This window comes from Oncorhynchus kisutch, linkage group LG12 (genome assembly GCF_002021735.2).
Source record: "Oncorhynchus kisutch isolate 150728-3 linkage group LG12, Okis_V2, whole genome shotgun sequence".
NCBI classification, from domain to species: Eukaryota; Metazoa; Chordata; class Actinopteri; order Salmoniformes; family Salmonidae; genus Oncorhynchus; species Oncorhynchus kisutch.
In genome coordinates, this window is record NC_034185.2 from 31,928,045 (window position 1) to 31,955,013 (window position 26,969).

At 41.4% G+C, this 26,969-nt stretch overlaps 1 protein-coding gene across 4 annotated transcripts in view; it reads left to right on the forward strand.

The window, feature by feature from the left end:
• Positions 1–24,344, forward strand: part of LOC109900875 (thyrotropin receptor) — a 31,903-nt gene extending 7,559 nt beyond the window's left edge. For 3 of the 4 annotated variants that reach the window (XM_020496747.2, XM_031837380.1, XM_031837381.1), the window contains 11 exons: positions 1,870–1,941; positions 6,599–6,673; positions 8,683–8,757; positions 9,146–9,220; positions 12,157–12,234; positions 12,728–12,796; positions 14,477–14,554; positions 16,658–16,846; positions 21,461–21,803; positions 21,914–22,495; positions 22,675–24,344. In XM_020496747.2, the coding sequence (XP_020352336.1) occupies positions 1,870–1,941; positions 6,599–6,673; positions 8,683–8,757; positions 9,146–9,220; positions 12,157–12,234; positions 12,728–12,796; positions 14,477–14,554; positions 16,658–16,846; positions 21,461–21,803; positions 21,914–22,495; positions 22,675–23,301 (2,263 nt within the window). In that variant the 3' untranslated portion in view covers positions 23,302–24,344. The remainder of the gene's footprint in view (positions 1–1,869; positions 1,942–6,598; positions 6,674–8,682; positions 8,758–9,145; positions 9,221–12,156; positions 12,235–12,727; positions 12,797–14,476; positions 14,555–16,657; positions 16,847–21,460; positions 21,804–21,913; positions 22,496–22,674) is intronic. The other variant, XM_031837379.1, reaches the window with a different exon arrangement.
• The last annotated feature ends 2,625 nt before the right edge of the window (positions 24,345–26,969 follow it).

Sequence of the window (26,969 nt, forward strand, 5' to 3'; positions counted from 1 at the left end):
AGAACCTAGACTGTATGTTTCTGGTTACTATCTACCAATGTTGGTCTGGAGCCGACCCGGGTTAGCCGAGGCCGACTTCGCTGTAAGTTAAGGATCTTGTTTGATTCTATAACAAATTTGTAATACCGACAATTCTGAAATCAAAGCGATCGACAGGAGTGTTCCTGAGCTTGTACTCGTTCTGTCTCCAATCCATGTCTCACTCTCTCTTTTCACTGTTGGGTCTACTTTTCAACTCCAAGATGAATCCATGTCTTCAGCACTCTTGCGTTATGGTCTGCTTGATCAATTTCAATAGTTGTCTGCTCTGCAGCACGCCAAGTTTACAGGATACAAAGTGTATGATGAGTGTTTTCAGGGCATGCCTATAGATCCTGCAGACTGACTGAACAAGCAGAAGGACAGGGTTGAGGTTAATTCCACAAATTCAATTCCAAATTCAATTCCCTCTCCTCCATTTATTTCAATTCAAATTCCAGGTCAGTCTTTAAATTCAGAGATAATTCAACTGCTCTCAATTTCAATGTTAGGTAAATTCCAATGATTCATTTCCCACTTCAATATTATCCCCAACAATTCCACAAATTCCAATTTGAATTCAATTCCCTCAGGCTTTCAGGATGATCATGTCACTATTCAGACATTCTAGCTATACTGGAGACATAGAAATACAATTTTAATATGGTTTAAAACAAATCCTGCAGTACAATTTTGGCACTAAGTGTATACCAGATGGGGATACATTTTTAGGATGGGAAATTATGATACACACCATAATATACACGCGCACACTTACACACATACCGTATACACACACTCACCATTATTTGTCTACCCATATAATGTGGATCACTCTCAGGTTATTAGATGTATACGGTTCAGTAACAACAGAACACCGCGGATGTAATAACACTTTAAACAGGTAGTTTGTACATGTGTAGAATGTGTTTTGTTTTGGGTCCACACTGGTAAGAATAACCCAACACAATGTTGAAACACAGAACGCTTCCCACCACTAGATCACATAACTAGACGTAAGCTGGACGTGATCTGAACGCTGCCAACAATGTCGTAGAAGAAAGGGAAAGCTGCAACAGGGACTCTAACCAGGGCTCATCTGTGGCAAAGTGATCTCTAACGGCCATTGCCCAGAATTCCCAGTATTCCTCTGGACAGAGGCAGTAGTCCTACAATGCATATGTCTTGTTACAATAGCCTACTGTAAGTATATAACATGATTGACACGAATGTAATAAACATCATGAAATGGCCTAGGAAGTGCCATAAGTGTAAGCCAACAGAATTCATTATTTTACATGAACCTGTTTAACTGCATTTTTTTTTTGCAGGTCTTCTGTTTACCCATATTTATTGATGAACTAATTTCGCATCATGAAAATGTATCCCCGTTCCCCAATCAAAAACCTCCAATACCACACAAAGACATACTACTTTTTACTCCAATCTGACAACCCTCATAAAATACAACATGCACCAGTATCCCAAAGTATTAAGTGAAAATAAGCATAGAACACAGCATTGGCCTTCATTTCAGTGACAACCTGGTTGATTAACAACAACAAAGGCAGTGTAGAACACCATTGCCCAAAATGCATTGCTCCAATAACTTTGAAAAGTTTCTGCCCACGCAAAATGTATTTTCCTATGAATACGGTTGCACAAATATTTGTGTATTTTCAGTTGCACCAAAACACGTGTATTTTCACACAAATTAAGCAACACAAAAATTAAGACTAATCTCCTGAAATACTTTTTGCACGATTTGAGTGTTTGATTGTGTTGGATCTGTCAATTTGACATGGATCTGTAAACTTTACATTGATCAGTACTCCTCTATGTCTCTTCCAGATGGCTTCTGGAGACGCGTCTGACATCAGTGCCAGGAAATGTTTTCTCCAACCTGGTCAACATCTCAAGGATGTGAGTGAATCACCATCAGCACAAACAGTCTCTTTTCACCGTTACGCCCTTCCTTGTCCCTCTCTTTCTATCTCTCTGATCATCATCACAAATTCTCACCTCATTAAGCCACAAAGCTATTTAAATTCTTAATATCCCGACTCCACATCATCCACCTGTCTATTATCCCAAAAATTGGGATCAGGGATCCAAGCCTTTTTTTCAAGCCTCCTCTCGCTCTCTGCTTCCTCTCTCTCTCTCTCTTTCTCCCCCCACACACTCTCCCCCCCCCCCCCCCCAAAAAAAAAATCTCTCTCTGTCCTCTCCTCCACTTGTGCAGATGATCTGTTCTCTGTTTAGTATCACCGCTGTCTGCTAATCACAGTTGGAAGAGCTAATGCGGTCCTAGAATAGGAATGTCAGCATTCCCACCGCAAGGGCCTAGGCATCGGCAAGGTATTCCGGTGGAGTCGCTGTACCGATTGGTACCTCGTTCAGGGAACGGGTTAGATAATGTGGTAAAGTATAAACTCAGTAGAAGGTGGAAAAGGGTATCCACCAAGCCAAAATGTTGAAATTTGAAATTGAGTTCTTTTTGACAACTTCTCTGAAAATATACACGAGCTAGGCCTTGATCCCAGCCTGAGGCCGGTGGCTGTGTCCAAGTCCTACATGAGGAAATAAGAGCGAGAGAGAGCAAAAGGAGATTATTCCCCAGCCTCACCCAGCACACCTCTATATTGCCCAACAGAATAGCAGGTTAGCGGTTTTCGTCATCAATCTTGTTCTGGGGGCAGCTCTGCGGAGTGGTTGCTAGCTGGCACAGCCAGAAAGTCATCAAATCTGATTTTAAGCCTAACCTTAACCACACTGCTAACCCTAATGCCTAACCTTAACCACACTGCTAACCGTAATGCCTAACCTTAACCACACTGCTAACCCTAATGCTTAACCTTAACCACACTGCTAACCCTAATGCCTAACCTTAACCACACTGCTAACCCTAATGCCTAACCTTAACCGCACTGCTAACCCTAATGCCTAACCTTAACCACACTGCTAACCCTAATGCCTAACCTTAACCACACTGCTAACCCTAATGCCTAACCTTAACCACACTGCTAACCCTAATGCCTAACCTTAACCACACTGCTAACCCTAATGCCTAATCTTAACCACACTGCTAACCCTAATGCCTAACCTTAACCACACTGCTAACCCTAATGCCTAACCTTAACCACACTGCTAACCCTAATGCCTAACCTTAACCACACTGCTAACCCTAATGCCTAACCTTAACCACACTGCTAACCCTAATGCCTAACCTTAAATGAAGATCAAAAAGTTAAATATAAATATATATCATACAGTTTTACTACATAGACCATTTTGACTTGGCAGCTGCCCAGTTCTGCCACCATGACAATAAGCTTCCACCTGCCACAGAATACTGGAAAAGAGACCCTTTTTAACCTGTAGTCCTGACAGTCTAGACCGGAAGTACTTGTTTAACCCCCTTTAATTTAGCAGCATGTAAATAGTATTTAATAGCAATCAGGAGCAATTCTAGTCTAGTGCACTGCACTTTGAATACTAACCCTGCTTTCTCACAATGAAGAGACTCATTCCATTTCTGATATAGATTCATAATCTGTCTGTTTGTTTTATATGCCATTAGACTACACGCGACCTACACAGTAGTTACTCAGTAATAACAAATGAGAGCAGTGGTACTGATGACTGGGTAATGGATATGTAGGGTGCATACATACCTGTTAAATTACCCATACATTTCAAGGCATTGGGAGAGGTGGGTGGTTATAGACTATAGGACTGAGGCTAAAGCTTGGCTTTGGATTGAGGATCATTAGTCTAGTAGCTTTACTTCTCACAGTGGTTCAGGTACACGCCCCTCCGTATATTTATTTGGACAGTGAAGCTAACATATTTTTTACGTTGGGTTTATACTCCAGTATTTTGAATGGTTCAATTGAGGCAACAGTACAGAATCTCACCTTTTTTATTTGAGGGTATTTTCATACGTATCTTTTTTAGCTCTTATAGTGTAGTCAAAAGTTTAATATTTATAGCACGCAATGACTACATCAAGCTTGTGACTGCATTTGCAGATTGTTTTGGTTGTGTTTCAGATTGTTTTGCCCAATTAGGACCTGAATGGTGAATAATCTAGTGTCATCTTGGAGTACCTTTTTTTAATTGTAAATAAGAAAATAATGTTTCTGAACACTTCTACAGTAATGTGGATGCTACCATGATTATGGATCATCATGAATGAATTGTAACGAGCAAAGATCATACCCCCACAAAAATGTTAGCCTCTCCTGTTATTGGTAATGGTGAGATGTTAGAATTTGATTTGGCAGTATGATGTTTGTTCCTCTGTAAATGTCTCACTAATCATTATTTGCGATTCATTCATGATTATCCATAATCATGGTAACATCCACGTTAATGTAGAGGTGTTCAGAAACATTTTCTTTTTTTACAATAAAAGTTACTCCAAAACGACACTAGATTATTCACCATTCAGTTCCTATTGGGCACAACGTAATCCAAAGCACAACAATCCAAAACAAAACAAACTGCAAATGCATCCATCACGTTTGTAGAGTTACAAGCTTGATGTACAGTGCCTTTCGAAGGTATTCAGATCCCTTGCCTTTTTTCCACATTTTGTTACGTTACAGCCTTATTCTAAAATAGATTCAATTATATTCTTTCTTCATCAATCTACACTCAATACCCCATAATGCCAAAGTGAAAACAGGTTACTTTTTAAATGTGTACATTTATAACAAAAATATAAACCAGAAATACCTTATTTACATAAGTATTCAGACTCTGCTATGAGATGCGAAATTGAGCTCAGGTGCATCCTGTTTCCATTGATCATCTTTCAGATGTTTCTACAACTTGATTGGAATCCACCTGTGGTAAATTCAATTGATTGGACATGAGTTGGAAAGGCACACACCTGTCTATATAAGGTCCCACAGTTGACAGTGCATGTCAGAGTAAAAACCAAGCCATGAGGTCAAAAGAACTGTCCATAGAGATCCGAGACAGGATTGTGTCGAGGCACAGATCTGGGGAAGGGTACCGAGAGAGGATTGCGTCAAGGCACAGATCTGGGGAAGGGTATCAAAACATTTCTGCAGCATTGAAGTTCCCCAAGAACACAGTGACCCCAATACTCTTCCTAGAGCTGTCCGCCTGGCCAAACTGAACAGGGAGGTGACCAAGAACCCGATGGTCACTCTGACAGAGCTCCAGAGTTCCTCTGTGGAGATGGGAGAACCTTCCAGAAGGACAACCATCTCTGCAGCACTCCACCAATCAAGCCTTTATGGTACAGTAGAGTGGCCAGACGGAAGCCACTCCTTAGGGAAAGGCACATGATAGCCCGCTTGGAGTTTGCCAAAAGGGACCTAAAGGACACTCAGACCATGAGAAACAAGATTCTCTCTGGTCTGATTAAACCAAGATCGAACACTTTGGTCTGAATGCCAAGCGTCAGATCTGGAGGAAACCTGTCACCAACCCTACAGTGAAGCATGGTGGTGGCAGCATCATGCTGTGGGGATGTTTTTCGGCAGCAGGCACAGGGAGACTAGTCAGGATCGAGGGAAAGATGAACGGAGAAAAGTACAGGGAGATCCTTGATGAAAACCTGCTCCAGAGCATTCAGGACCTCAGACTGGGGCGAAGGTTCACCTTCCAACAGGACAACGACCCTAAGCACACAGCCAAGACAATGCAGGAGTGGCTTCGGGACAAGTCTCTGAATGTCCTTGAGTGGGCCAGCCAGAGCCCGGACTTGAACCTGATCAAACATCTCTGGAGATACCTGAAAACAGCTGTGCAGTGACGCTCACCATCCAACCTGACAGAGCTTGAGAGGATTTGCAGAGAAGAATAGCAGAAACTCCCCAAATACAGGTGTGCCAAGCTTGTAGCGTCATACCCAAGAAGACTTGAGGCTGCAATCACTGCCAATGGTGATTCAACAAAGTCTTGAGTAAATTGTCTGAATACTTATTTAAATGTGATATTTACGGGGGGTTTGTATATACATTTTCTAAAATTGATAACCTGTTTTTGCTTTGTCATTATGGAGCTTAACAAAATGTGGAAAAGGTCAAGGGGTCTGAATACTTTCCGAATGCACTGTTGTTGTTGTGTGCTAGGAATATGGGACCAAATACTATCCTTTTTTACTACTTTAATACACAAATAAGTGAATTTATCCAAATACTTATGACAAAAACATCTTCAAAGGGGGGGGGGGGGGAACAAGATGCATAAAGTGATTTCATTTCTAAAAAAGTACAACCGATATGTATGAAAATAGCCTCAAATGAAAGGTGACATTCTGTCGCCTCATTTGATCTCCAAAATACCGGAGTATACCAAGTTGATCTTCACTGTCCAAATAAATACGGAAAGGAGTGTAGATGACAGTAAATCACATGTTGTATAATAACTGGAATGTTTGCGCAATACCTTTTTAATTGTATTTGATAAAATGTTACACAGTAAAACCATATGTGTAAAGAATGTGGAGGAAAGAGTAATAACATTAAAGATCTATTTTACAAAGACACCATATGTCTTTCTGTATGTTGAAAATCCCTATATGATGGTTTATTCCTTTCAGATACATATCAGTGGACGTAACACTGGCAGGACTTGAGAGGCATTCCTTCTACAATCTAAAGAAAATTACCCACATGTGAGTAGAGGATATGTACACTCCCTTCCATATGTATTTGGACAGTGAAGATAAAAATAATTTGTCTCTATACTCCAGCATTTTAGATTTGTGCTAGAATGTTTCATATGAGGCGACAGTACATAATGTCACCTTTTTTAATTTGACGCTATTTTCATACAAATCTGTTTTAATGTTTAGAAACGAAAGCACTTTCTAGATCTAGTCCCCCCCCCCCCCCCCCCCCATTTGAAGAAGTCATGAAAATACCCTCAAATAAAAGGTGACATTCTGTACTGTAGCCTCATATGAAACATTTGATCTCAAATCCAAAACGCTGGAGCTTCACAAAATGTTTTGCTTCACTGTCCAAATACATATGGAGGGGAGTGTTTTTTTCCTTCTAATAATGACTCTTATTAAACACATTATGGTGAGGAAGTTAGACCAATTTGCCTTGTTATTTTCAGGATCGTAAATAGTGTTCTCCCCTTCCATGCCGCAAACCATTGCGAATGCCAGCATATGCATACACGGTCAACAGATATTCTAGACCTGTTACCCAACAGCGTTTCCATAACAGTTACAGTTGACGACAACATTTCATGACATCTGAAGAGCGTGGCTTTTGCCGTCCCATCTTACTCTGGGGCAGCACTTTAGCGAAGTGCCTTCTGACATAATGACGTTGGAGAGAATAATTGATACATAGAGTATCGGTCTCCTGTCCATCATCGCTAGGTCTGCGTCTAAACAGACAGACGTAACAGCGTGCAACTGGGGATGTTAGGAGAGAGGGACAGCCAACAGTCGATGTGGTTTTCCTATCCATGCCTGAGCTGCTGTAGAGGCGTCTCATAAACAGCAAGTTGGTTTGCGTAATGGCCTTAGTCGTCTATATCTGCGTCTGATGTATGTTCTCTCTAAGGTCTGACCGCTAAGTTGCATGGGATGAGGTCATTTATTTGCTTTGCGTCAAGACTAATCAAGCTGCTTCATCACAATAGTACAGAACACTGACTTCCCCTTATCTCGTATTCCATTGATGTCCATCAGCACAGTCCCCACTGTGACAGGCTCTGAGAGGGAGGGAGGAGGTGGAGAGTGGGATGGGGTAGAAGGGTGTAGGGTAGCAGTTCACTGCACACAGACACACCAACTCAGGGACTGAGAGGCAGGGAGGGAGGGAGGGAGGTAGTGGAGGATGAAGTGAGGTGGAGGTTGGAAGGTAGCTGTTCACTGCACACACACAGTGGCTCAGACTCTCAGTGGTCAGAACATGTTGGCTAAGGTGCTGATTGCGGTTACCTAGGTGTGTGAAGGAGGGCTAGGATCACACGTTCCCCAGCTTTCATCCACACCACATGGGTTAGACAAGCAAAGAGGAGAGCCCCCCTTGGCCCTCTCTTTGGCCGATGGGTGCACCAGAGTCAACACACGAATGAAACGTTAATTGAACCTTGACTTCCAGGGTTGGATGTATGTGGAGACTTTGGAGATTTTCCTCCTGGTCTTTCCGATAGACAGACATGCACCTTGCCCTCTTCTGTCAGCACTCAGTGAGTGTGTGTGTGTGTGTGTGTGTGTGTGTGTGTGTGTGTGTGTGGGGGTCTTAGGGTGTGTGTGTGGGGGGTGGGGGGGGTCTTAGGGTGTGTGAGTGTGTGTGGGGGGGGGGGGTCTTAGGGTGTGTGAGTATGCATGTAAGTAAACGTTTCACTGTAAGTCTACACCTGTTGTTTTACAAAGCATGTGACCAATAAGATTTGATGTGTGTGTGTCAGTGAACCTAAAGCACGTACTTGACTTTTAGAGAACATGAAAGGAAACTGTAAAAGGACTAGCGAGGATGAATACAACCCTATATACTACACAACATGTCCTGTATGTTCAGTGACACAGGAATGTCAAATTACTAAGCAAAGCAAAGGATGTATGAGCACTTAATCCTAGGATACACAGAAGTATATTTCAAACTGGAAAACATCATGTTTACTGTAATTTTTAAGGTGTATTTGTGTTTTCCATTTCAGAGAGATCCGGAACGCAAAGAGTCTGTCGTATATCGACCCAGAAGCATTTAAGAACCTTCCAAACCTGAAATACCTGTGAGCTCATTTAGAAATCCTACGTGTATTATAAGCATCTTTTTTCAAAATCAAAACCATCTTGGCTTTTGAAAACGTTAATGTAAGTGAAAAACTGACAACGTTACTTTAACACAAGATACAATAGATGAGACTTGTCTTGAAATATTTGGCTTTGGCAATAATTGAGCAATTATTTCCAATCTATTCAACTTAAAAGGTTCCTATTGTATATGCCAGTACTGGCACTGTCATGTTATATTTTATACTCTGTGGTTGCTTGATTGGTGAGGGAGTCTGCTTGGTCACTGCCAGCTATCTTTCCATCTCTCTCTTGGTTTTGATTGGGATAGTCTGCTTGGTCATCGCCTGCCAGCTATCTAACCATCTCTCTCTTGGTTCCTTCTAGGGGTATTTTCAATACTGGCCTCACCCTCTTTCCTGATCTCACCAACATCCACTCAGATGATATGAACTTTATACTGTAAGCAAACTACATTACTAATACACACTACCTTTGTTAGCACTATACTCAAGTAGGTACTGTCTCACAAGTATTACAACCATAACATTCCATATTTCAGTAGTATTTCTATACATTCCAGTATTCCATTCAATACCCCAGTCATTTGTTATACTAAATGTGGAAAATAATGGCATTTTTATCCGTAAGTCGATTGAGGTTTAAATCTCTTTTATGAGACTGACATCACACACACACTCCTCTACATATTTATTTGGACAGTGAAGCTACAACTTTTAATTAAGCTCTGTACTCTATACAAAATAGCATTTGAGGGGACAGTACAGAATGTCACCTTTATTTTTTGATGGTATTTTCATACATATCGGTTGAATCGATTTAGAAATGAAGGCACTTTATGTATCTAGTCCTCCCATTTGAAGGTGTCATAAGTATTTGGACAAATCCACTTATAGTGTATCACATTTTGTCAAAAGTTTGACTCTACAAATTGTTGGATGCCTTTGCAGTTTGTTTTGGTTGTGTTTCAGATTATGTTGTGCCCAAAATAAATCAATGGTAAATGTTGTGTTGTGTCATTTTGGAGTCACGTTGTGGGTAAATAAGAATATAATATGTTTCTGAACACATGTGTCATGAGTGAATTGTGAATAATGATGAGTGAATAAGTTACAGTGGCATAAATATCATACCCCACCCAAAGGGGGCATGATCAGTTAAATAAAAATGATTGCATCTTTAACCTTCTCATTCATCATTATTCACGATTCCTTCATGATTATCTATATTCATGGTAGCATCCACATTAATGTAGAAGTATTTAGAAATATAAATATTCTTATTTACAATTAAAAGTGATTCCAAAATAACACACTACATTATTTACCATTCATTTGCAATTGGGCACAACCTAATCCGAAACGCATGCATCCAGTTTGTAGAGTCACAAGCTTGATGTAGTCGTTGCGTGCTAGGAATATGGGACCATATACTAAACTTTTGACTAAATGTAATAAACTAGAAGTGAATTTGTTCAAATACTTTCATTTCAAAACAGTTAAACAGATAAGTATAAAAATACCCTTAAAAAGGTGAATATATGTACTGTCACCTCATATAAAGCATTTGGTTTCAAATCCAAAATTCTGGGGTATAGAGCCAAATTAAGGAATGTAGCTATACTGTCCAAAACACATACTATATGTAGGGGAGTGTAGAAGCATCATCATGTCCTCTCTCTAAAGAGTTGTCTTATTTATAGTAAGGATTTTCCAATCCGTTATGTCTCGCCTGTCGTCTAATGCCAGTGGTTACTATAGTGCTAGGAGATGTACTTAGGTATTTTCCATTCTGTGGCATTCCATTCCTTTTGTTCTACAATCAGACAAGGTTTTCTATATACTACCGATCAATAGTTTTAGAACACCTACTCATTCTAGGGTTTTTCTTTTTTTACTATTTTCTAAATTGTAGAATAATAGTGAAGACCTCAGAACTATGAAATAGCACATGGAACCCTGTAGTAACCAAAAAAGTGTTAACAAAATCGAAATATATTTGAAATTCTTCAAATAGCCGCCCTTTGCCTTGGTGACAGCTTTGCACACTCTTGGCATTCTCTCAACCAGCTTTGAGGTAGTCACCTGGAATGCATCTCAATTAACATGTGTGCCTTCTTAAAAATTCATTTGTGGGATTTCTTTCCTTTTTAATGCATTTGAGCCAGTCAGTTGTGTTGTGACAAGGTAGGGGTGGTATACAGAAGATAGCCCTATTTGGTGAAAGACCAAGTCCATATTATCGCGAGAACAGCTCAAATAAGTAAAGAGAAACAGCAGTCCATCATTACTTTAAGACCTGAAGGTCAGCCAATACGGAACATTTCTTTGAAAGTTTTAAAAAACCATCAAGTGCTATGATGAAACTGGCTCTCATGAGGACCGCCACAGGAATGGAAGACCCAGCGTTACCTCTGCTGCAGAGGATAAGTTCATTGGAGTTACCAGTCTCAGAAATTGTAGCCCAAATAAATTCTTCAGCGTTCGAGTAAAAGACACATCCCAACATCGACTGTTCAGAGGAGACTGTGTGAATCAGGCTTCCATGGTCGAATTGCTGCAAAGAAACCACAACTAAAGGACACCAATAATAAGAAGAGCCTTGCTTTGGCCAAGAAATACAAGCAATGGACATTAGACCGATGGAAAATTGTCCTTTGGTCTGGAGTCCAAATTTTCATTACAACCGTCATGTCTATGTGAGACGCGATGATCTCCGCATGTGTATTTCCCACTATAAAGCAATGAGGAGGAGGTGTTATGTTGTGGGGGTGCTTTGCTGGTGACACCGTCTGTGATTTCTTTAGAATTTAAGGCACACTTAACCAGCATGGCTAACACAGCATTCTGCAGCGATACGCCATCCAATCTAGTTCGGGCTTAGTGGGACTACCATTTGTTTTTCAACAGGACAATGACCCAACACTCCTCCAGGCTGTGTAAGGGCTATTTTACCAAGAAAGAGAGCGATGGAGTGCTGCATAAGATAACCTGGCCTCCACAATCCCCCGACCTCAACCCAATTGAGATGGTTTGGGATGAGTCGGACCGCAGAGTGAAGGAAAAGCAGCCAACAAACCAACAGAAAAGCATTCCAGGTGAAGCTGGTTGAGAGAATGCCAAGAGTGTGCAAAGCTGTCATCAAGGCAAAGGGTGGCTATTTTGAAGAATCTCAAATATAAAATATATTTTGATTTGTTTAACACTTTTGGTTACTACATGATTCCATATATGTTATTTCATAGTTTTGATGTCTTCACTATTATACTACAATGTAGAAAAATAGTAAAAATAAAGAAAAACCCTTGTAGGTGTTCTAAAACTTTTGACCGGTAGTGTATTTGCAACACCACCTAATTTCCTCTTGTATCTCCTCAGTGAAATAGCTGATCATCCCTACATATCTGAGGTCCCAGCAAACTCATTCCGCGGTATTACCAACCAAGTGCTGACAGTGTGAGTACACAGCCATAGCGCTACAGTTTCACTGGTGTCTTCACTGTGGACTATAGGCCATTACATTACCCTTGCTTGCAGTCTGAGAGTGCTGTGACCAGCACAGAGATGTTCTCACCAATGTCTGTTGGTGAGAAAAGACCATTACATTAGATGCCAAAGCCATGGTCACATTGACAAACTGATTCAGGACACAACTAACCAATACATCGATCGAAGTGGTTCAATTTTGTTGGGGAGAACATAACACAGTGAAATATTTTACAGAAAATGTTGTAGTGATTTTGGTCACTGAATTGCATACACAGGCAAATCCTCAGCACAAAAAATATACATGTTATTCAACAGCTGGAATTGGCATTACTGATTTAATAGGACCTGTACAACCAGACAGATTCAAAGTTAGTCAGTGGGTTGGTGCATAAAATAACAGTTTTGACTTCAGTAAATGTTACTGTTATGAATGTTTTCTGATGTGTTTCTTCTCTTCCAGGATGTTGTACAGTAATGGCTTCACCGACATTCAACATCATGCTTTCAACGGGACCAAACTGGATGCTGTGTAAGTTATTTAGCTTTTTTCATTAACACAAAATAATAGAAGAGAATGGTATAGAATAGAAAATAACAGAATAGAATAGAAAATAACAGAATAGAATGGTATAGAAAATAATAGAATAGAATGGTATAGAAAATAATAGAATAGAATGGTATAGAAAATAATAGAATAGAAAATGAAATACTGTAGCCACATGCAACTCTCTGCTTGACCCTGCTGACACAAATCCATGCAGGACAAAGCACTGAAGCAGCAAGGATTCTTGTAATGTTGTATTGTTGTTGACCTCTTGCTGTTGGAATGAATTACTGTATAAATGGATTGTAACATTTATGGACTGCCTTAGAGGAAGAGTCTTCTCATAGAGAAGTACTGGAGGTACGGTTCTCTATGTTGTTACAGTTATGATATCTTTCACTCTGGCTTAACAATCAGTCATTTCAGACCCCTTCATTTCAACAAAATTAAGTTACTTAGTATTTTGACTGGATTAAACTTTTTTTTTTTTTTTTTTTACATCTGGAATGAATATTTCCTTACTCAAAATTACACTTATTACGCTACACAAGCAGTAGGATCACGGTTCCATCTGAACTGGTTCTCCCAGACGTGCTAAGAGAGGTTTAACCTCAGCCTTGATTAGGAAGCCCTAGTTCTCCTGATTTTTTTAATTTTATTTTTATTTTAAGAAGACAATTTCAGGAAGTCTGCATCAAAGCACCAAAGGAAATGTATTTCCCCATCAGGGAACAAAAAGTTGTATTTTTATCTAGATTTCATCTTACTGAGACTAACCTGGATGAATTAAGTTTCAAATTGAAATGTAAAAAAAACAATCATTGCTTTCTGTGTCACTACACTGTCCTGATGCACCCCTCCTTGTCACTACACTGTCCTGATGCACCCCTCCTTGTCACTACACTGCCCTGATGCACCCCTCCTTGTCACTACACTGTCCTGATGCACCCCTCCTCCACTCCGACCCCAATATTATATAAAGACATGTAAAGATTACTTACTTTTGTTACTGTTTTCTCTTTAACCCCAAACTTCACCCCCCTCCACCCTCCTTTTTGTCACCTCTCTCTAGCTTTCCCATCAGGATATGAAACATTAATATAGCTCTGACCCCCACCCCATCCCCCCCACCCCTCAATTTAACCATTCACCTCTAGTAAAACCCTAGCTGGTCCTTATGGAGTTGTAATTAGACCAATGGGCAGTCACTGTAGTCAGTCTTACCACACTGCTGTTTGGGTTGGCACGCACAGAGCGTGCTTAGAGAAAAAACTGATCCGGGAGTGTGTGTATCGGTGTGTATGTGTGTTTTCTCAGATCGAGAGCTGATCCCAGAGCTGTAACACCAAGACAAACACTCTCCCACACACGTTTATTATCAAAATTAGATTTAGGGACTCTACAATATCTATTTTAAAGGTGCAGCGTGTTTCTGAAGTACCTTCTCCGATGGTGGGACGGCTCATTTAAAACAACACTCAGGATAAGACCCGAGTCGTCCCGAAGTCGGTGTTACTCCAGGAAGCGGGGTACATAAACAGTAGAACGTGGTGTGATGAGGATGGTGAAAATATTGTAGCATGTCTCCGCGCTATCAGGATGATTATGGTGATTGAAGTGTGTCGGTTACATTCTTGTTTGCGTGTGTGTGTGTTTTCTCTCTAGGTACCTCCATAGGAACAAGCATCTGACCAAGATGGATGAAAGAACGTTTGCTGGCACTGTTAGTGGCCCAATGCTTCTGTGCGTAATTACTCATCTATTATTTAACCAGGAAAGTCATATAGAGATGAGCATCCTTTTTTTTTCAAGTGAGCCCTGGACAGAAAATACCTCTCACTGCATTGCCCAACATGTTCAGTTCCTATTCTGAAGTTAGAGTTGCTCAAACTACTTTGAAAGAATGGTACAAATGCATCCAATGTTCCTACGTTCCAGTCTTAAATGTCAGTTATTTGTCTTATTAAACAGAGAGATACAGTATGTTCCAATAATGTGATATTTATTAATCAAGAGTGTTTTGCAAAGATATGTGATTTGTGAGTTGGGTTTGGAACTTTTATAGAGAAAGTTTATATTGGAGTCCAAAATTATCAGACGATTTAAGTATCAAAAATGTTAAATAATTACTAGAAAACAATCATTTTTACAAAGCCAAATGGGTTCAAATCATAACTTCCGTAATTCATTCATGGCAAAGTTTATTTCTTTTTGTACCTCTCTATTTTCCCATAAAAGTGGAGAATGAGTGAGAAACATGTCTGGGAGGAACACAGTTCAGGAATCATGAAAATAGCTTAGCGACAGCTGGGATTTTGACTGGGAAATCAGACGCAGATTGTGTGTGAGTGTTATAGAAACGTAAAACTTTTCCTTCCCTTCTCGGTTTTGAGAGTCATAGTGGAATTAAATATCCCCTTCCCTTTCTGAGGAGTTTGATGCAGAAACCTTACCTCTGTTGTCTGGTTTCTGAAGTAGTACTCCTAACGCTGTGTCCTCTTTAATACGTTTTTAATAAGTCAATCTGTTCCCCAGCCTTGTTCAGTACTTCAGAAATGCGGCCTTCCTTCCTACGTTCCTTGATCACTGACCTGACTTGGTTGGATTGGTGAAAGCAATAAGGTTGTTAACTTGCTTATACCCATTCAATCACGTATCTCTATGCTAACCTCAAGGGGGGAAAAAGGAAGGATGCATATTTCTAAAGTATTGGAACATGTCTTAGTCCTGGCTGAGTGGTGAGGTCATCCACATGAGGTCATGGCCTAAACATCTCCCAATGACAAAATCAGACCGCAGGCAGGTCTTCGACACACACTATTATTATCCAGTGTTGCTCAACGTTCCCCCAGAGAGAGAGAGAGAGAGAGAGAGAACCAATGTGACAGAAAAATATTCAGCTGCCTCTGGAAAAGAGAGAAAGAAAGTGTGATTTAATTTTATGCATTGTTTGGCTTGTGTTTCTGTTTATTATTATTATTATCTTATTAAATCATTTAGCAGATCATTTCACTGATACACTAGATGAGGAAACATCTTGTTAATGTTTTGTCCCCCACTTGGCCCCTCGAAGGGGGAGTGTAGGTTACACTATGTGCTGATAATACAGTCACACAGGATGCTGAAGGAGAAATGGAATACCCAAATGGCACCCTATTCCCTGTATAGTGCACTACTTTTGACCAGGGCTCCGGTCAAAAGTAGCGCACTATATAGGGAATAGGGTGCCATTTGGGATGCAACAATGGATGTGAGCTTGTACTGATTTGTGACTTTATGTCCCAGTGAGGTTCAGTCTTTGGCATGGCAACGTGGACAATAAAAAACAGAATGTGTAATTAGATAAAGGCGATGGAAGAGTGGTGGACACTCTTTTGCGGGAACAAGATGTAGGCGTTGTATTTTGCGTTCTGTTTCAGAAAGATCGCAAGTCTAACAATTGGGGAATAAATAGGCATTTGTCAAAAATGTGTATCCCAGATTTGGAGAATGCGCAAAACGGGTAGCCATGCATATCATAACAACTAGAGAGTGGGGAGGTGTTGCTGTCCTAAACAGTACAAAACCATATCTTCACTAGGCTTCATCTGTTGTTAGGCTTTAATGATAGTACTGTCTATGGCCCGTGCCATGGCCTATGATTCCAAATACCATTACAGCACTTCTGCACACACACGTTCCCCCAAGGTGACATATTATGTGACCCAAAGCTGTATGAACTCTGTATGACCCCTGTTTAACCTCCAGCTGTCTCCCATATTCACTGTTCGGAACTCTGTAAGAACCCTCTAGAAACCCTGTATTACCTCCAGCTGTCACATGTATTCCCTGTATTTCCTTTTCCAGTGACGTGTCCCTGACGGGGGTGTCATCCCTCCCCACAGCAGGCCTGGAATCTCTCAGGGAGCTGATGGCCCGCAACGCCTGGAACCTGAAGAAGCTCCCGCCAATCAAAACCTTCAAACACCTGGTTACCGCAGACCTCACCTACCCCTCCCTGTGCTGTGGCTTCAAGAACCTCAAGAAGAAGAGAGGGTGAGATGATGTTTTAATGTTTTTTTTTTTAATGTCAATCATTGTGAAGCCATTTGTGTGGACAATGATGTTTTTCTGGAGATGTGAAAAGGATGTATCTTGTGTGTGTTGATGTAGAGTTGTTGTTGAGCTGTTGTTTCTCACACTTATTTTTATTGTGTACTATATACAGTTGAAGTCGGAGGTTTACATACACTTAGGTTGGAGTCATTAAAACTCGTTTTTCAACCACTCCACAATTTACTTGTTAACAAACTAGAATTTTGGCAAGTCAGTTAGGACATCTACTTTGTGCATGACACAAGTAATTTTTCCAACAATTCTTTACAGGCAGATTATTTAACTGTATCACAATTCTAGTGGGTCAGATGTTTACATACACTACGTTGACTGTGCCTTTAAACAGCTTGGGAAATTATGTCATGGCTTTAGAAGCTTCTGATTGACATAATTTAAGTCAATTGGAGGTGTACCTGTGGATGTATTTCAAGGCCTATCTTTGATTGACATCATGGGAAAATCTAAAGAAATCAACCAAGACCTCAGAAAAACAATTGTAGACCTCCACAAGTCTGGTTCATCCTTGGGAGCAATTTCCAAAAGCCTGAAGGTACCACGTTCATCTGTACAAACAATAGTAAGTATAAACACCATGGGACCACGCAGCCGTCATACCGCTCAGGAAGGAGACGCGTTCTGTCTCCTAGAGATGAACATACTTTGGTGCGAAAAGTGCAAATCAATCCCAGAACAACAGCAAAGGACCCTGTGAGGATGTTGGAGGAAACAGGTACAAAAGTATCTATATCCACAGTAAAAAGAGTCCTATATCGACATAACCTGAAAGGCCGCTCAGCAAGGAAGAAGCCACTGCTCCAAAACCGCCATAAAATAGCCAGACTGCGGTTTGCAACATCACATCGGGACAAAGATTGTACTTTTTGGAGAAATGTTCTCTGCTATGATGAAACAAAAATAGAACTGTTTGGCCATAATGACCGTCGTTATGTTTGGAGGAAAAAGGGGGAGGCTTGCAAGCCGAAGAACACCACCCCAACTGTGAGGCACAGGGGTGGCGGCATCATGTTTGTGGGGGTGCTTTACTGCAGGAGGGACTGGTGCACTTCACAAAATAGATGGCATCATGAGGTAGGACAATTATGTGGATATATTGAAGCAACATCTCAAGACATCGGTCAGGAAGTTAAAGCTTGGTCACAAATGGGTCTTCCAAATGGACAATGACCCCAAGCATACTTCCAAAGTTGTGGCAAAATGGCTGATGGACAAAGTCAAGGTATTGGAGTGGCCATCACAAAGCCCTGACCTCAATCCCATAGAAAATCTGTGGGCACAACTGAAAAAGCGTGTGCGAGCAAGGAGGCCTACAAACCTGACTCGGTTACACCAGCTCTGTCAGGAGGACTGGGCAAAAATTCACCCAACTTTTCCCAAGTTAAACAATTTAAAGGCAATGCTACCAAATACTAATTGAGTGTGTGTAAACTTCTGACTCACTGGGAATGTGATGAAAGAAATAAAAGCTGAAATTAATCATTCTCTCTACTATTATTCTGACATTTCACATTCTTAAAATAAAGTGGTGATCCTAAGACAGGGAATCTTTATGAGGATTTAATGTCAGGAATTGTGAAAAACTGAGTTTAAATGTATTTGGCTAAGGGGTATGTAAACTTCTGACTTCAACTGTGTGTGTGTGTGTGTGTGTGTATATGTATGTATGTATGTATGTATGTATGTATGTATGTATATATGTATGTATATGTGAGACAGTGCATTTGGAAAGTATTCAGACCCCTTGACTTTTTCCACATTTTGCTACGTTGCAGCCTTTTTGTAATATGGGTTAAATTGTTTTTCCCTTATCAATCTATACACAATACCCCATATAATGACAAACAAAAACAGGTTTCAAAATGTTTGGGGAAATGGAAATATCACATTTACATAAGTATTCAGACACTTTACTTTGTTGAAGCATCTTTGGCAGAGATGACAGCATTGAGTCTTCTTGGATATGACACTACAAGCTTGGCACACCTGTATTTGGGGAGTTTCTGCCATTCTTCTCTACAGATCCTCTCAAGCTCTGTCAGGTTGGATGGGCAGTGTTACTGCACAGCTATTTTCAGGTTTCTCCAGGGTTCAAGTCCGGGCTCTGGCTGGGCCACTCAAGGACTTTGTCCTGAAGCCACTCCTGTGTTGTCTTGGCTGTGTGCTTGTAGGGCCGTTGTCCTGTTGGAAGGTGAACCTTAACCCCAGTCTGAGTTCCTGAACGCTGTGGAGAAGGTTTTCATCAAGAATGTCTCTGTACTTGGCTCCATTCATTTATCCATCTCCTGACTAGTCTCCCAGTCCTTACCGCTAAAAAACATCCCCTCCCTGACCAAGGCCCTTCTCCCCCGATTGCTCAGTTTGGCCTGGCGGCCAGCTGTAGGGAGAGTCTTGGTGGTTCCAAACTTCTTCCATTTAAGAATGATTGAGGTCACTGTGTTCTTGTGGACCTTCAATACTGCAGAAATGTTTTGGTACCCTTCCCCAGATCTGTGCCTCGACACAATCCTGTTTATGCACTCTACGGACAATTCCTTGGCTTGGTTTTTGCTCTGACATGCACTGTCAACTGTGGGACCTTATATAGACAGGTGCGTTCCTTTCCAAATCATGTCCAATCAATTTAATTTACCAGACGTGGACTCCAATGAAGTTGTACAAACATCTCAAGGATGATCAACAGAAACATGATGCACCTGAGCTCAATTTCGAGTCTCATAGCAAAGGGTCTGAATACTTATTTAAATAAGGTATATCTGTTTCTTATACTTTTGTAAAAACCTGTTTTCACTTTGTCATTATGAGGTATTGTGTGTAGATTGAAGAGGAATTTTTATTTTATTTAATAGATTTTAAAATAAGGCTGTACTGTAACATAACAAAATGTGGAAAAGGGGAAAGAGGCTGAATAATTACAGAATGCATGTATGTGTGTGTGTATATAACGTTTATCTATTGTATGTGTGTGTGTATATAACGTTTATCTATTGTATGTGTGTGTGTATATAACGTTTATCTATTTTATTTAACACAACAATACAATACACAGACAATACAAATTTCCGCTCCCACAGTAGGTGCTCTGGTCAGGTCAGTGAGTGCTCTGGTCAGTAGGTGCTCTGGTCAGGTCAGTGAGTGCTCTGGTCAGTAGGTGCTCTGGTCAGGTCAGTGAGTGCTCTGGTCAGGTCAGTGAGTGGTCAGGTCAGTGAGTGCTCTGGTCAGGTCAGTATGTGCTCTGGTCAGTAGGTGCTCTGGTCAGGTCAGTATGTGCTCTGGTCAGTGGGTGCTCTGGTCAGGTCAGTATGTGCTCTGGTCAGTGGGTGCTCTGGTCAGGTCAGTATGTGCTCTGGTCAGTGGGTGCTCTGGTCAGGTCAGTATGTGCTCTGGTCAGTGGGTGCTCTGGTCAGGTCAGTATGTGCTCTGGTCAGTAGGTGCTCTGGTCAGTGGGTGCGCTCGACCCCACAAGCCCCGAGATGCCGGGCAAGGCAAGGCAAGGCCTGGCCCCAGGCCAAAAATGATTTCCAAGTGCTGGAAAAACACACCCATAACTACCAGGATATCAATACTAACACCACTCACAGCATGAAACCAAACCACAAAACGTAAACTGTGAAACGCATAACGTATAACATTCCCATCTTCACCCCTTATTGGAGGACCTCAAACATTTCTACTGTACACTTGTGTGTAGAATTATTCCAACACTCATCAATTCCACCGTTCAGCCACAGATTAACCCATCTTTCCCAATAAATCATCATTCTACCATTTCCTCTCACAATACATTCCTCCATTCTACCATGGTGTCTCACTAGGGACTTGAGCCATACCATCTGCAACGTTGCCCCAAAAATATACACAAACAAGAGCACAACCATATTTCCCTTTGACTGACTGGTCCTTCCAATGTTTGTTTGTCTGGAAGTTTGTAAATCAATGCTGCTCGGCTCCGTTACAACTAGAGACCTGTGAACTCTTTCATTGATGGTTTTGCAAATGAAAATAAAATGATAGAGTGCATTACTAACCATGGAAGTGTACTGTAGTGTGTATTGCTCTGTCTTGTGTACAGTTACAGTATGATTAATGGCTGTTGAATAGCACAGCTGTAATTGCTCCGTGTGGATGTTGGCTGAGATTAAGTCAACTCTGACGCGTTTATAACGTTTTATTAGGTGGCTTTAATTACTGTCAGTCAACACTCTTATTGTAGGAAGACCAACAAGCCTCTCTCAACATGAATCAGTTTTTCTTTAACTAGGTATGTAAATAATATGATAGCTGGAGCGAAGGAGTGTATGAAGAGTTATTTTGAAGTAAAGGGTTCAAGCTGAATTATTTTGTATTTCTTTGTTTGCGCTCAACTTGAACCTACAGTCATTCACAGTTTCATTTGATCAACCTTGCAATGTTCATTACAGACTCAAACAAATGATTTCACCTTCAATTATTCTTAAAGCACCAACAGAAGCGAAACTCACAGAAAAACTCATAGAGCTACAGTACACTTTCTACAAGGAGTCTCTTTTAACATTACAGATACCTTGAGTACATCATCTGCAACCTGACAGCTTTCTACGACCAGCATCAAAAGAGATCAGTAGGTCCCCTCAGAGTCCCATCTCTTCAAATAGACCCAGCCTCTGACACTGCAGCAGACCGGCACCAGAAGAGGTCTGTGGGTCCCCTCACAGTCCCATCCCTCCAAGAGGATCCCATGGGGGATGCAGCTGACCAGCAGCCCAGTGAGGTGGGTTTCAGAGATGGGGTGTCCAGAGACACCCAGGGAGATCCCCGGAGAGACTTCCAAAGCAGCCTCCACTACCACGCTTACTTCGGGGGCCAGCCGGATGATGACGTGGGCTTCGGGGAGACACTGAAGGTAAAGAGAGACTGGTCAGCAACCAGTGTTGCCAGTGCTGACTGGGTGGGGAAATAACAAATCAAGGAAAATTATACATTTCTGTGTCTGTTGATAATCTTATCTTACAGAACCCCCAGGAGGACACCAGCCAGGACTTCGACAGTCGCTACGACTACGTGGTCTGTGAGGAGGGCGAGGAGGTGACCTGTGCCCCTGCGCCGGACGAGTTCAACCCATGCGAGGACATCATGGGCTTCAGCTTCCTGCGGGTGTCTGTGTGGTTCGTGTCACTACTGGCTGTTGTAGGCAATATGGTGGCACTTCTAGTCCTCCTCACCTCTCACTACAAGCTCTCCGTCTCCCGCTTCCTCATGTGTCACCTGGCCTTCGCTGACCTCTGCATGGGGATATATCTCCTCCTCATCGCCTCTGTGGACCTTCACACCCGGGCAGAGTACTACAACCACGCCATCGACTGGCAGACCGGGCCGGGCTGCGGGTTAGCGGGGTTCTTTACCGTGTTTGCCAGTGAGCTGTCGGTGTATACGCTGACGGTGATCACGCTAGAGAGGTGGTATGCAATAACGTTCGCCATGAGGCTGGACAGGAAGTTGCGTCTGCCCCATGCAGCTGCTGTGATGCTGGCTGGATGGTTGTTCTGCCTCCTCCTAGCGATGCTCCCCCTAGTGGGGGTTAGTAGTTACCAGAAGGTCAGTATTTATCTATTTCTTAATATTAATTGATTGATTCAGTGATTGTTACAAAACCAATTAGCCAGTCTATGGTAAGCCTAGGACCCCGTAGACCTGCAAGAGTATCCATAGCAGTGGGCTGGCTAATCGGTTTTGTAACGATTGATGGATGATTTATTTGATCTTTATTTAACTAGGTCAGTATCTGCCTACCCATGGACACCCAGTCCACCGTGGCCCAGGTGTACATTGTCTCAGTCCTTATCCTCAACATCCTGGCATTTCTGGTCATCTGTGCCTGTTACATCAAGATCTACTGCACTGTCCATAACCCGCACTACCGGTCCGGCTCCAAAGACACCAACATTGCCAAACGCATGGCCGTCCTTATCTTCACGGACTTCCTGTGTATGGCGCCCATCTCTTTCTATGCCATGTCTGCGGTTCTGGACCGGCCTCTCATCACTGTGTCCAACTCTAAGATCTTGCTGGTGCTCTTCTACCCTCTCAACTCCTGTGCCAATCCCTTCCTGTACGCCATCTTCACCAAGGCCTTCAGGGGGGATGTCTTTATCCTGCTCAGTAAGGTGGGGCTGTGCCAGCGCCGGGCACAGCTCTTCAGAGGGCAGACGGTCAGTTCGAAGGGTAGCAGTGGGGTATGTCACCAGGGCCGGAGAGGTAAGAAGAGAGACAAAAACGAGAAGGGAACAGGAGGACCAGAGGAGGTACCCATCCACCTGCAGGATCGTTCTGGGTCTGGTCAAACCTACCTCCAACCCACCTCCCAGCAACCCAGTCCGGAGAACCGTAGCCTGGACACATGAACTCAAACCTAGCCTGGGGAGATCAGAGTACTGTGATGATGCCAGTGGTGGTTTGGTTGGAGAGAGGAGAGGAGTCGCAATGAAATCAAAACTGGAACTGGATTGAACTGTTAAGATATTTTACAGCAAGCCAGTATTTTTTTTTTCTGAACCTTTTCGCACATTTGACTGTTTTCACAATTTCTGCTGTGATTTTTGTCGTTGCAATTAATATACTGACAGTCAAGGAATATTACGTGTCAGTGAGATGAGATATTCTGGTTGATTGCAGCAAAACTTTGTTAGGAAATGATCCTATTTCAGTCGTTGTTAATTGTAAAGATTTAATTGGGTGTTGAAACTGTTGCTAAATGTCAGCTGTACTGTATCTGAAAGTAAAGTTGATTTACACTTTTGTTTCAATTGTAGATGAACTGGAGCTGCCCCCCCCCAAAGAAATATCTCCTCGATCAATGTTTTATCACATTTAGCAAATAAATCTACCCCGGTTTCTTGTGAACTTTAAATCCATGATTATTCATACCAGACACAAAAAAGGGACATGTTTTTTTACACTAAGAGCAATATGATATTTGATTTCTCAATTGTCAGACCTATGAAATTAAAAGATTCCTTAGAGGCTCCTGGATATTGTCCTGGTACTGTATTACAGATCAGCCTGCAGGTCCAGGGTGATTAGAAACTAGACCTGACTTCAGACATGGGGAAATACTGCATCCCTTAATGTTGCACAATGTGTATACTGTATAGAAATGAGAAGAGTAATCCATGTACAAAGGCATAACATGCAAAACTTTGTTGTGATACTGCATCTTTTTTGTGTGCCTTTTTAAAAATGTTAATTAACAAACCAGCTACATAAAGGAAGTGAGGAAATGTGTTAATCGTCACATGGCATCAATCTATAGGAACCATAATGTGAAAACCAGACGAGTGTTTTTTACCGAGCCGTTCTCTCTGAAAAGTATCTACAGTGTAAGTGATCTGGTTTTGCCCCAAATGTATATTACATTCCAGCGATACATTAAACATTTGTCTCCTTATTTTTCTTCTCGTTGTCCTATTTAATGTTGCTTCTGAACTGATCCAAATAAACATGTAAAGAATTTCCAGAAATACACCCCAACCCCGAAACCAATATACATTTCCATTCTTAAGATATGTGGCTTTTCAGACAATCAGAAGATGCAACCAGACCTACTATTTCAAATATTTAAATTAGTTCCACATACATTCCGATGCATGTATTCAGATATATTTGATTGGAAAGACAAGTTGAATGTTTTACTACATTTGGAAATACACTTACTCATACACATTCCTTGCACTTAACCTAGGTATTTTAAAATAGTCTCAAATACAATTGGTAGACTACTTGGTTTTTATACATAACCAGTCAAATACTCGAATAAAAGTATTTGTTTGGGCTGTGTATTTGAAAATACTCCCAATACACAGAAAAAAATATTTTCAATACCAGATACTCAAATACACATGTATTTGAACCCAGGTCTGGATAAAACCGTGCCTTGCTAGAAGAACCTAGGAAAAACACAAACATGCAAGATAGCTGTTGCTATAGTGAGATATTGGAGCCTTCTGCCAATGACCGCCCGCCTGACATCTGGATAGCGTTTGAACTGCACTGTGACATTTTCAGAGAAATGCAGACCGCTGGGGAATTAACTTTCCTGGAAAAAGGATCATTTCCTATTATGTTTTTATTTTCTCTCTTGCAACAGGCCAAAGTGATATGCAACTCTTCCGTCCAGCTAAATAAAGGTTCTTGGCCTTTAGTTAGATTTTGTCAGATATCCAACAGATTAAAAATATTGTTCTAATTCGTATAAAAATATTTTTTGCTGGTTGACAAGTCTTAGTCTAGTCTTCAATATCAAAAGGATTAAATATAAGGAAAACGTGAATAATAAAACCAAGAGCATGTAACAGGCTGTTATATTGTAGTAAAAACTCAAAATAATTAAAAAAGTCATCACATTTATTTGTAGTATTACATTGTTATTGATTACAGCACTGAGTTTAGAGGATGAAAGGCAATTCACTGTACGTGTGCATGACACTAAAAGTTGAAACAAATCGATTGAGGGGTGAGACAGATCTCATGGAGTTCACCAGAGTACATAACGATAACAATATTGTGCTCCCATGGCACAAACTAGAATAAAATATGAATCAAACAGTCATGGTCTACAGACAGGGTCAAACAAACTGACTTGTTAAATTGAACCAATTTCATTCCATTCTCTCTCTAGCCCTGGTTCCTAACATGGCCTGGCCCATTCCTCTCCTGGTATTTCAAATAAACCTCTCATCTCCCAGCCGCTCCCCAAATAACCAGGAGGGCAGGGCGCTTTGGATGAACGACATGCAACCATGCTGCCATATTGAGTTTCTCAACACAAATAGTGGGAAGAGACTGAACTCATCAAAAGTGAGAGAGAGATGGGAAGAAACAGAAAGCGTGAGAGAAGGCACAGATTCTAATATCGAAAAAATATTAGGACTAGTCTGGGTCCGAGATCGTGCCGTTTTTATATTAATGCTGCGACTCAGCTTGTTGACTTGTCCCTCCTCACGTCTCCGCAGGTGTAGTCAGTGTGCTGCTCTTGAAAGGTCAAGGGTCACCCTCTCAGAACTACTAGAGCGTTCCACCACGCTCTGCTCTCTTACGCAGCGAGAACATTTGAGAATGAAGTGGAGGAGAAAGAAAACACTCCTTCCTCCCTCTCTGATTTTTCAAGTGTCTCCAGACCGCCTTGCCTGACATTATTTCATGCTAGTTAATGACACAGCAGACAAGAGACATGTCACAAGGTCCCACGTTCCAACACTTTTAATAACAGCCAGAGTCCATCACTATAATTGGATGGACTGCAGATGTCCAGCATCAAGCCTGTAGACCTGGGTCAAATATCATACTCTCTAGCGAGCTTACTCCCAGGACATTCTCCCCGTCAGACTTGGGATTTTGGAATCAAGAGGATACACAGTATACGCAGTATAACTAGCAGCTCTCTACTCCAGTGCTCACTCAGGAGTAGGTTAGGCCTAGACTACTTGGAGTATGTAGGGTCCACTATCCCTCATCCACTCCATCGGAGTTAACATCAACTCCATGTGGCATTTAGGATGGGCCATTACTCATCTCTCCATTTACAATCAGAGGCAGAATCGACATCACATTTGAGTCATTTAGCACACCCTTATCCAGAGCAACCTACAACCAGAGCATTCAACTAAAGTAGGTAAAACCACCACAATCTATTTAAACTGGGATGAGTAACTGGGCTCTAGTCCCACTTCCACCATACCTTTTATCTCAAAAGTACCCACATGAAACATTCCAGCCCGTCTGGAATTAGGGCACGAGAAACACCCACACAACATGGCCCACTGCCATACAGTATTTGGATTATCCCACACAAATGTGGGAAGTGGGGATTAAACTAAAGATTGTCATCTCCGTGGAAAAGGATTGTAGGTTTATAGCTGATCGAATGCTCAGTTTCAAAAAAAAAAGTTTGTGTCAAAGCTACAATCACCCAAATTCTTTATTTTCCGAGGCAAGAAATTTTTAAATTCTGCCGCTCATGTCAATGAACGATTATACTATTTCATTAAAAACATTAAAAAAGCCATACACAAAC